The 12,164-nt window shown below is 37.7% G+C and overlaps 1 protein-coding gene across 1 annotated transcript; it reads right to left on the minus strand.

Moving 5' to 3' along the window:
- Window positions 1-6,763: 6,763 nt before the first annotated feature.
- Window positions 6,764-10,037, minus strand: nhlh2 (nescient helix loop helix 2). Its single transcript, XM_079881803.1, has 2 exons — window positions 9,556-10,037; window positions 6,764-8,586 (listed from the first exon to the last, which is right to left on the minus strand). Exon 2 carries the CDS (start codon window positions 8,533-8,535, stop codon window positions 8,167-8,169), a length of 369 nt encoding a protein of 122 aa, XP_079737929.1. The 5' UTR covers window positions 8,536-8,586; window positions 9,556-10,037; the 3' UTR covers window positions 6,764-8,166.
- Window positions 10,038-12,164: the final 2,127 nt, after the last annotated feature.

Here is a 12,164-nt window from a genome sequence, read left to right on the forward strand (position 1 = left end):
GCAGAAGAGGTGGAGGGACTGAGACTCATTACAGTGTGCAGCGCTAGGGGGAGTTATCGCCCTGTCACACTGGTACTATACACACACACACACACACACACACACACACACACACACACACACACGTGTACATCTGTACCAGTCTGTATGTCTAATTAGAGGCGATATATATATATACACACACACACACACACACACACACACACACACACACACACACACACACACACACACACACACACACACACACACGTACATCTGTACCAGTCTGTACAGATGTGTGTGTGTGTGTGTGTTATATATGTGTGTGTGTGTGTATGTTCACGTTTACATTATTATTATTATATATATTTTTTAATTATTGTATTAACACTTTATTTGTCTATTTTTGCTGTCAGTATGCATTTGTGGGGGATTTACCAGGAAGTGACTCTTCCTGCAAGGCACACAGTTCCACCAGTAGGTGGCGACAAGTGAATTTATTTAAGAGTGAGTCATTGACCCATTGATTCAAGCGATTTGTTCAAACTCACTTCTTAAAGGGTTAGTTCACCCAAAAATAAAAGTTCTGTCATCATTTACCTGCACCCTCATGTCGTTCCAAACCCATACGACTTTCATTCATCTTCGGAACACAAATGAAGATATTGGAAAATAAATCTTGAGATTTCTGTCCCATTGACGAGATCGTAAAACTAATCCATATGAATTGAGTGGTTTCACAATTTTCTGAAGAAACACAATCACTTTATATGATCAACAGATTTAATTTAGGCTTTTTTTCAAATATTTAGGCTACATTACATTTACATTTAATCATTTAGCAGACACTTTTGTCCAAAGCGACTTACAAATGAGGAGAGCAATAGAAGCAATCAAACTAACAATAGGGCAACAATATGCAAGTGGGACGTGACCAGTCCCAGTTAGTCCAGCACTGTACACGTAGAAAGGTTTTATATGTATTTATGTATATGTATGTAAATGTATATATACACTCACCTAAAGGATTATTAGGAACACCATACTAATACTGTGTTTGACCCCCTTTCGCCTTCAGAACTGCCTTAATTCTACGTGGCATTGATTCAACAAGGTGCTGAAAGCATTCTTTAGAAATGTTGGCCCATATTGATAGGATAGCATCTTGCAGTTGATGGAGATTTGTGGGATGCACATCCAGGGCACGAAGCTCCCGTTCCACCACATCCCAAAGATGCTCTATTGGGTTGAGATCTGGTGACTGTGGGGGCCATTTTAGTACAGAGAACTCATTGTCATGTTCAAGAAACCAATTTGAAATGATTCAAGCTTTGTGACATAGTGCATTATCCTGCTGGAAGTAGCCATCAGAGGATGGGTACATGGTGGTCATAAAGGGATGGACATGGTCAGAAACAATGCTCAGGTAGGCCGTGGCATTTAAACGATGCCCAATTGGCACTAAGGGGCCTAAAGTGTGCCAAGAAAACATCCCCCACACCATTACACCACCACCACCACCAGCCTGCACAGTGGTAACAAGGCATGATGGATCCATGTTCTCATTCTGTTTACGCCAAATTCTGACTCTACCATCTGAATGTCTCAACAGAAATCGAGACTCATCAGACCAGGCAACATTTTTCCAGTCTTCAACTGTCCAATTTTGGTGAGCTTGTGCAAATTGTAGCCTCTTTTTCCTATTTGTAGTGGAGATGAGTGGTACCCGGTGGGGTCTTCTGCTGTTGTAGCCCATCCGCCTCAAGGTTGTGCGTGTTGTGGCTTCACAAATGCTTTGCTGCATACCTCGGTTGTAACGAGTGGTTATTTCAGTCAAAGTTGCTCTTCTATCAGCTTGAATCAGTCGCCCCATTCTCCTCTGACCTCTAGCATCAACAAGGCATTTTCGCCCACAGGACTGCCGCATACTGGATGTTTTTCCCTTTTCACACCATTCTTTGTAAACCCTAGAAATGGTTGTGCTTGAAAATCCCAGTAACTGAGCAGATTGTGAAATACTCAGACCGGCCCGTCTGGCACCAACAACCATGCCACTCTCAAAATTGCTTAAATCACCTTTCTTTCCCATTCTGACATTCAGTTTGGAGTTCAGGAGATTGTCTTGACCAGGACCACACCCCTAAATGCATTGAAGCAACTGCCATGTGATTGGTTGATTAGATAATTGCATTAATGAGAAATTGAACAGGTGTTCCTAATAATCCTTTAGGTGAGTGTATGTATATGTATATGTATATGAATATAGAATAGTAAGTGTTAGTATTAATGGGTCAAGTTTTGCCGAAAAAGATGCGTCTTCAGCCGTTTCTTGAAGATGGCTAAAGACTCAGCAGCTCGGTTTGAGATAGGCAGATTATTCCACCAGCAGAGAACAGTCCAGGTAAAGGTCTGTGAGTGATTTTGTGCCTCTTTGGTATGGCACCACAAGGCGCCATTCACTTGCAGAACGCAAGCTTCTGGATGGTACGTAGGTCTGGAGTAATAGGGGTGCAGACTAGTGTTGTTCTGTAGGCAAACATCAGTGCTTTGAATTTGATTGGAAATAGCAATTGGAAAACCAGTGCAGCTAATCCTCCTAATGTTGTATAAGGCAGATCTGCAGATCTGTGGTCTGTGAAGTTCAACTGATTATCAGTCATAACTCCAAGGTTGATGAAACATATATTCATCAACTCACCCATCAGATTTGGTAAACGGAAGCACAAGCATGTTCACTTGACTTGTGAGAACCAATGAGTTTCATTCTCGTGTGTTAAGCAGGTTCAGTTGAGCTTCTGTTTATGTTTGCTGATCAGATTTCATAAAAAATATCTTCATTTGAGTTCCAAAGATGAACAAAACTCTCACGGGTTTGGAACGACATGAGGGTGAGTATGATGAGTATGTTAGGCATAGCCTACATGTTAAATGTTTAATTTTTGGGTAAACTACCCCTTTAATCCAGGAACAAACAAACGAAACACCTGTGAGTTGCTCTGATGGTTCTGATTCTGCATTGACTGTTTTCGTCTGCGCCATGGTGGAAAAACAAAAAAATGAAATGGCAATTGTGTCTAAAATGTAAGTAACTGCTTGTTTATTGAACTGTTGAATAAAAGCAGGTTACGATTCGTCAGTCGTAACCTCGATTTGATTACCCGCGGCCTAAGGTGTTATACGTGCATCAACAGCACTCAATTGCTTTTGTTAAACAGGTCCCATGATATATTAATCTTATATCCACATCTACAAACCTCTGTCTGTCTCTCTTTCTCTGTTTCCTTTACATCTCTCTGTCTGCAATCTTTACTGACTACAGCTATCATACATACCCCATTAAACCGATGAAGCGGGAGAGATGCATAGAGAGCTTTCTACTGCTCCATCCCCCACATATTCCATCCACAGTCCCTGCCACTTAAAGCTTTTTTTCCAGTGTTCGTTCACAGTGGTCTCCAAAATAAGGTTGTTTGGTTATGATAATTGTTGTCATAACAAAACAAAGGGACCAATATTTTGAAGAATAGCTGATATAGGCCTAATATAGGCCTAAGAATATCCCTACAAATACACATAGGCCTATTAGCCTATTTTGGTGTACATTGTCAAATAGGCCTATTATGTAAATATATTTGTTATCTGTGTATTGAGAACAGAGTTGAGTTATTCTGTAATAGTCACTTTTATGAACGTATCCGCTAAATGTATCTGCTAAATGACTGCTAATAATCGTGTACTGACGAGTTGATTTTGATACTGAGAAACCATTTAGAGTGATATAAAAGTCATTCTTTCTTTCTGGCAATACGCACAGGTATCTTTGCTTTTGACACATGTAGCTGAATGTGGTTGCTTTATTTTGGCTGGTCAGAAAGACACAGTTTTTGTTTTTGTTTAAATCAATCCTTGCAATATTTTGCTAAATTAATTTATTAAATCATTTTGTAAAATGTAATTACAAATAATAGGCCTGTCAGCATAACAATTTTAGTTACAAGTATTAAATTCACAATGTCACCGGTTTGCATATTTAATAAATGACCTATAAATAAAGATTTAAAATCTCAAATGTGTCTTTATATATCAAGATGTCGATTTTATTAAACACTGTACAGTGTACACTTTACAAAGAAAAAAAAAAACGTTTTTACTGCTCCTCACTGACCAATAGGGGGCGGCAAAGACTTTTATTACAGTATTGTACTATTGGAAGTCAGACTTCTCTTAGGAAATTACACTGTAGTTGTTGGTTGAGAGATAAAGAGATCATATTTGTCTGTGAACACACACACACACACACACACACACACACACACACACACACACACACACACACACACACACACACACACACACACAGTTATAGCCTATATATTAAATATTTCCATGTGACATTATTACTAATAGTAGCCTATAGCTCTAGTAATAAAATAGGCCTAAGTTTCTAACATAACTGAATATTAAACACTAACATTAACTAACAACATCTTTCCATTTACAGAAAAACTACAAAACTATAAAATAACACTTTAATCCCTAAATTTACCCTCCTAATGCAGTCCCTTGCAAAGCATGCTGGGAACTACAGATCCACTGCACAGTTAGTTGTCAACAAAAATGATTCATGTAGTTTTCACACAAATTAATTAAGTAAACTTCAGTTTTAAATATATTAGGTTGATTGAACACAATTAAATTAAGTTGTGACAAAATATTAAACAATCGTGTTACTTTAGCTTATTTTAATTCATTAAATTTAACAAGAGGCAAAAATATTTTTTTTGAGTGTATATATGACGTTCTTAGTCATCTTTATTATTCTACAGACCTACCAGATAAATGGTTTATCCAAGTGACGCTAGTGAACAGCTCACACAAAGTTTATGCATCGCATAAACCCACAATTTTTCTATTATCTGACCCGTTCAACTCAGTGGAGCTCTCTGCTAATGAGCTGGTGATCTCAGGGGTGTTAATGTGCAGTGCCCCAAGACCAAAATTAAATGGAAGGATATTTTTGTCTGTTTTATTGTTTATACTGGCCCAAAAATTATTTGAACATTCATGAATATAAAAAGAGAGTTAGGAGAACTTAGGCTACATATTACAAAATGTGTGAATGATTTGTTCTCCGTAAGATGTAGTGCACCCAACACTAGAGGTGTCATGATTGTTTTTTAATTGTTGTTTTTATTATTGTCGTCATTTCAGGTTTCTGTAAAAATTCAAGATACATTCTGTTATTATGAGTGGCATCCAAAGTGTTTTGATGGGTGTCAATATTTGTCAATAAAATATGCATTTTTATTTATATATTTTTTAAAGAGATAGGCCTAATGTGTCAAGTTTCCTGCTGGTAAAATATATGCAATTAGATTTGATTAATAGTGTTCATACATTTACCAAATATCTTTTGGAATTACTGTTGGCCTGTAGCGCAACAGCAACTTAATTGTGTGTGTAAAAGTAATTTTCCCCTTCAAGCTCTTACAAAATCCTGGTAGCCTTGGGTGTTGTGCAAATATCTGAAGGAAGGTTATAAATCTGTAGCCTTACTCTTCAATGCACGCATCTACAAATGCATGCGCCTATGTCCGTGTGTCATTGTGTGATGAAAATCGGATCATTGTATGTCTGACGCGTGCACAGATGGTCCGGGAAGGCGCGCGCAGCCTGGTCGCATTGTTCTGAGTGTGACACTTTCTATGCGCGAGCTAATGAGAACAGACTGACTCTCGTTTTATCCTCTAAGCAGTTTTTTTTTCTATTATTTTCTTTATAAACACCCTTAATATCATCTGTCTCTCATCCGTCCGTTTCCATCTGGCTCCAAAATAATTTAACCAATGGAAGGATTGACCCGGGAGATAGATAGATAGATAGATAGATAGATAGATAGATAGATAGATAGATAGATAGATAGATAGATAGATAGATAGATAGATAGATAGATTTTTCAACTATAGGGTTTTAAACAGAGGGAGATATATAGCCTATTATACGTTGTTGTTTGATGAAATATACGCCCGGTACTCCGTTTTGTTTTTAATGAATATTATGTAAGACACATGTAGAGACGACAGATTGGCTCTTTGCATGAAGGGTCAGCGTCTAATCTGGCTACCTGAGTTTAAGGCTAATGTATTCGACCCTTCTCCGTGGCATACTCTCAGACATATGGTATACAGCGGGACTGATGGCCATTCATTACAAAGGTAATCCTTTTTAAGGCCTGTTCACTTCCAGCATGTAACACACAAACTTATCAGCCTGTTTGCTTGTGCGAGGAGCTTTATGCTGCACTTTTCAAATTTAAGATATTTATCTTTTCCTAAACTAAGCCATTTTTTTCTGATTGAGTGACTCAAAGTTGAGTTCGACGGTATGTAATTTAAAAGTTGCAGCATCATCAGCTTATGATCATTAATGTGAATCAAGAATTGGAAACGTTCACACACGCGCGAGCGCACACATGCTATCTTGCTTTTTCCCACGGGACGCAGCAGACGGGTCGTAATTTGGTTGCCTTGGCCCGTCTGGACAAGCACCTGTCTCCTCTCTTGGGAGAAAGTCGCCTTTGGGCCGAGAGCAGAGCTGACTGTGAATGTGTGACAGCATGAAAAAGGTATTTTTTCATCTTCTTTAAAACAGTAAAATAATGGTAACGGTAGTGAATTTTATAATGTCAAGCCATAGTTCATTATTTCAATGCAGTTGTCGTCTGAAATGACAAGCGTAAAAGTAGGCTGTTAAAGAAGATGGAGAACATCTTATTGGTACAATATCTTTAATTTCATATTGTTTTATACAAAAACTACAACAGACGAATCGGCGTTGAATTAATATTTTCTTTTACTATTTATTCTAAAATAGTTATGAAAAACTGCGATACAAACCAGTGTAGGCTACTGGCTATTCCACTACAAAATGACGGACAAAACCCCGAATTAACAGGGTAATCTTTGGATATGAGGCAGATGTGAGATAATTTTTTCACTATAAAATTTCCAAAAGGTTCACAAGAATCACGTAAACAAATAATCTCTATAAATAGTTTCTAAAAGAAAAAAATAAACTACTTTGAGATCATTTTTGGTCGCAGCAGAGAGAGCGTCTATGGGTAGCTTACAGACTTGGATGGGAATCAAGCAACTCGTTATGTATTACACCAAATTATTTATCTGACATTGATTATCATGTATTTAATTTAATCTAATGGTAGCCTACTTTTAATTCATCACAAGTCATCTGGTACCCATAAAGCGCTATCTATGAGCACTTTGTAAACAAAATAAACAATACAGTACAGCAATAGATCCTATCCGATGGGAAGTGCTTCTTGTTATCATAGGACAGGACATCAACAGCAACACCATTATAACAACCGTAGTGCACACACAGCGAAGGCCCTCCTACTCCTAAGAAAACTGCCAATGAAAAGTGCAAATGAAAAGCAACAGTAAACGCAAACTCTGCGACATCAATAATAATAAAACATTAAATATTTACATGTACGTAAACACTTCGTATGCTATTTTAAGAACACTCACATAACTTAATAAATAAAATAAACCAAAAAAATGTAAAAAGAAAATAAGAAATAAATTAACAACAAGGTTACGATTTGTTCCAGCACAGATGTAGCCTATACATTTATTCCGCCCAGACGGATGGTAGCCTATAAAATCCGCTTGATTTATATCAAGATTGCGAAAGGTATTGTTATTTGTTTCGCTTAGGCCAATGATGTATGAAGATCCAGTCCAAGTCAAATCTCTCCACAACAACCGAGCTTATGATTTTATGTGTTGAACAGGATAGCTACTCTTTGAATGGCTATCCTCAACTCTTGTTATAGTGTCAAAAACAACAAGCTTCATTTATTGCAACACGTAAAACTCTTTACAATAACCTTCATCAAGGCTAAATAGCCGTGTTTTGTGGTTACTGAAACGTTTGAAAACACTGTCTAACAGAATACATATATGACTTCCTTCTATCTTTTTTGTTCTTTTGGGTATCTTAAGGTCAATTCAATACCAATACATAGGCCTATTACTGAATTATAAAGCGTTACCCTTTTCTCTAAATATTTGTGTGTTGTCACGTCAATAAAAGTAGCCTAGGTATTCTTCACCTGTAGGATTTCGTTTCAAAATGCTGTATAATGTGCTGAAAGTTAGTCTAAACGTCCAAAACGTGGTTAAGATAAGAAATGTAACAGATAGCAAGACGAAGTATTTCTATCTTGGACAGCTTCTTGTCGGGTGGAAGTGTTGGTAGCAGCTTCCTAAGCTCAGCGAATGCTACGTTGAACGCTTCCACTCTGATGCGCTCGCGCGTGGCATGCGCAGAGCGGTACTTCGCAGTCGCGCGCCTCCTCCGTCTCTTCTCCTCTCTAGTGAGCCCGGCTGGCACGAGTGCGCGAGTCTTGCCATCTTCGGCCTCAAAGGGCTCACGAGGCACACATTCCACCTTCATGATGTTCAGACATTCCGTGTCCGGCTGTGCCCAGGTGAGGTCCGGATCCGTCTGATCGGGGCTCAGCATCATTTTCAGATCCGTTTGATAAAAGCTTCAAAATTGCACTAATTGTTAATTGCCCTGGTGATTAGACACAAAGGATTTATGTTTTTCACATATGAATAGTAATCTGTACATATTAAAATAAATGTAATGCTGGCATTTCACCTCTAGCAATTTTAAGGGTAACACTGTTTGCATGCAGCTTCATGCTATTCGTTTGTGTGACTTTAAAAACATTTTAGTAGGTCCTAAATGTTTGTAAAATGTTTGTCGTGTGCATTTTGCAATTTAGCTTATTCAGCGCACATTACCATCAGTAGATGGGATATTCACTGGTTTCATGCAAAAGTTAATGGAAATCAATTACTGTCACAAAACCAAAGTCATAGAAGACCATCTGTCGCAAATGCAAATGCAAAGCCTATAGCTCCAGATGACACAAGTGTGCATGATGCAAGTTATGGTGAATCATAAATATATATATTTTTTAATTATAATTTTTTTTGTTATAAGATGGATGAATGTTTTTTTTAACATTTTTTATATATATTTATTTTATAACGCCAAGAAGATTTGTTGAGCACACTGTACATTAAAATGTTACTATGTTATTATCTGAGGGATGCAAATGAACTAACACAATAACAAATTCAATTACAACTGAAAACGTACTTTTAATTGCTGTCTTAAATTTTAAAGAAACAATCAAAGCTGTGCCAAAGTGACAGCCTGCAGATTCGTTCATTGCACTTTTTCCAAACACTTTAATTACTGATGAAGATCGAGTTGAAATTCTGAAAACTCATAATGGCTAGGTTTAAGTAGACATAATTGCGACAGTTTAAACGAATTAAAATTAAGATGTTGTTATGATAAAACGATGAAAATATACAATATCAATGTAGGCTACATAATTATTTTGCGGAACTGCCCATAATTAGGCCATAGCTAATAATTAAATAGTGCAATTTAATGCATGGAACATTAACACTAATGTAAAGTGTTTCAAATAACCACAACATTTTATGAAATTGATTTGAAACTCACCTCTGTTGATGATGAATAGGACGAGAGTTTATTCCCCAAAATCCCCTTTATCAAATCTGTTTTAGTGTTTCATGTTCATCTGTCCATTGTGCTTTCTGAATTTTTATTTTAACATCAGCAACAGCATTTCTCAGCCTACTATTTTCCTCGCCACTAATTCCACTTATAACGCAGCCGCCGGTATCGTAGGATTCGTGTTGTTGTATGTTGAAATTTCCGTGAGCAGTCTAACAGAATGGATATTATAATAACAGGACCGGTAACGCACGCTCTGAGATGTATTGCCCTCTGACCCGTGCGCGGATAACAATGGACACGCGTCCTCAGATAAGATCGACGCGACAAGAAAGTGTCGTCTTCGGCTGTCCTCCTTTCTGTTCCCCGCGGATTAGGATAATATTGCTCCAGCCATCCTTACAACCACGCGTGCTTGTCCTCGTGCCTCTGATGATTTGAGAGATAACATTCCACTGGCTCCCTATAAAGTCTCTCTCTCTCTCTCTCTCTCTCTCTCTCTCTCTCTCTCTCTCTCTCTCTCTCTCTCTCTCTCTCTCTCTCTCTCTCGCTCCCTCTTACAAATCATTCACTTTATGCACTTATCCACGACAGTCACACCTCCGTCCCACCCCCTCTTTTCTCTCTCCTTCCACTCAGCGAGTTCTTTCTCGACCAGATTGAAAGGAGCGCCTGAGGCTAGAGTTTGGCAGAAACGCATGGGTTGCACGCCTGTGTTTAAGAGGTGCAATTGTTTGTAAAAGTTTCAGCTAAAATAACTAAATTAAATGTTCAGTTATGATATTTTAAGAAAATCCCTTTTCTATGACGTCGGATTACAGCATTTCCTGCAGTGTAATGAAGCATGTCTCTAAAAATTGTACAAGTCAACGTTCTTAATGTTATGTTTTTTTGTTTTTTTTACAGATATTGAGATACATTTTTGACAAAATACTAAACAATATACACTGTAATACATCAGGGCTATTGGAAGTGAACAGCAAAACAGCTAAAAGATAATTCAAAATGGTGCAAAGTTTAAGTGTAATGGTAACCAGCATTAAAAATGCTGCCTCCTTTATACATAAATTTTAATCTAAAAATGGTGGTTGAAAACATTTTACATCCATGTTTTTTTTTTTTTTTTTTTTTTTTTTTTTTTGTCAAGTAGGCCTACCTGTTTACAAATATATATTGCTAGGATTTTGTACTTCAGCACCAAAAGAAAGTTAACTGTTCCTTTTGTTTGCCTTGTAAAATGTACATGATCACAAGTTCATTCTACACATTTTAAAAACTTTTCACCAAATCTAAGCTCTCCAAAAGTCACAATAATGACTTATCACAAGAATTGATGGGACGAGTATACGTAAGAAATTATTATTCATCAACCCAAAGATCAATCCTTCTATTATCCAGTAAAAAAAAAAAAAAAAGAAAGAAAAAAAAAGAAAGAAAAAGAAATCCAGTTAGTAATGCTTTTCTCTTCTCAACGAGAGACAGAATTTTAATAGGATATTTCTAATAAAAGATAAAAGGGACATGGGTGGTAAAACAGAGGGAATGTATTGCCAAAGTTCACATAAAGACCTTTTAATAGACATGTCGATGACAAATAGATCTTTCCGGTCTGTGCAAATGATTTAAAAAGACAGTTGTAATATAATCAGTAAAATGAATGTATAGTTCGATACCAAGTTTGATGAGAAAAAATGTCTTTAATATAAAATGAAATCATTGGAATTCTTCGGGATCCACATATCATCCTCAGACTGATTATGTTTAGACTATTATTGATCATGGCTGATGAGATGTGTTAGATTCCATTAAAACCCTCTTATTTCTGCCCTCTGTTTGTGAACAAAGTCAGCTGGTCTGCTATTTCCAGCGAAACACCCCTCTCCTCCTCACACATACACACATAAATACACAGAGTCAAATGTGAGAAAGAGGCATATGGCTTCCAGAGTCACCCATCCCCCCTCTGCTGCCCTTTTTTGCCTGGTGCATGTGTTCAGATCTGGGCATAGCTTTGGGAAGGGGGCAAGGACCTCACTGACTGAATTAAGGTCTACTCTATGTGTGTGTGTGTGTCTGTGTATGTGTGTGTTGGGGCAGCTGGCTGATGTTGCTGGAAGGATGGAAAGATGGATGGGTGGATGGAGAGATGGATGGAGGCAGGATGTCTGACCCAGGGCCAGTGGAGGGGTATGAAAATAGTAAGACCTAGAGAGAGAAAAACAATAGAGGGAAGGACATGGATGCAGAAGACAACTGGGCATAAAGAGGGGAAAAGACAATGGGATGGAGTATTTTGACTGGAAAGAGACAAGTGAAGATTATATGCCTTTTGGGCAATATTATTGGTATTATTTTATGTCCGGGCATGGATCTGTTAATAAAGGGTTTATGTTTGTATAATTTGGTTTAGTCAGAATATGCCAACTCTGAAGGGAACATGTGTTGTCCTGTGTGCTTGGTTTTAGGAAGGCTGGTGGAGATCATAATTATTGATCTCTGTTGTTCATGGTGAAAGAACAATGGATTGCAGCTCATTTCACGGCTTAATTCAGTCCAAGTACGCGGTCAATAAGAAGACCTTCTGCCGGGCCAAG

Source organism: Squalius cephalus (genome assembly GCF_949319135.1).
Source record: "Squalius cephalus genome assembly, chromosome: 9".
Lineage (NCBI taxonomy): Eukaryota > Metazoa > Chordata > Actinopteri > Cypriniformes > Leuciscidae > Squalius > Squalius cephalus.

Bases quoted from the DNA above. Each gene is read 5' to 3' on its own strand.
- nhlh2 (XM_079881803.1), bottom strand. From the start codon at position 8,535: ATGATGCTGAGCCCCGATCAGACGGATCCGGACCTCACCTGGGCACAG.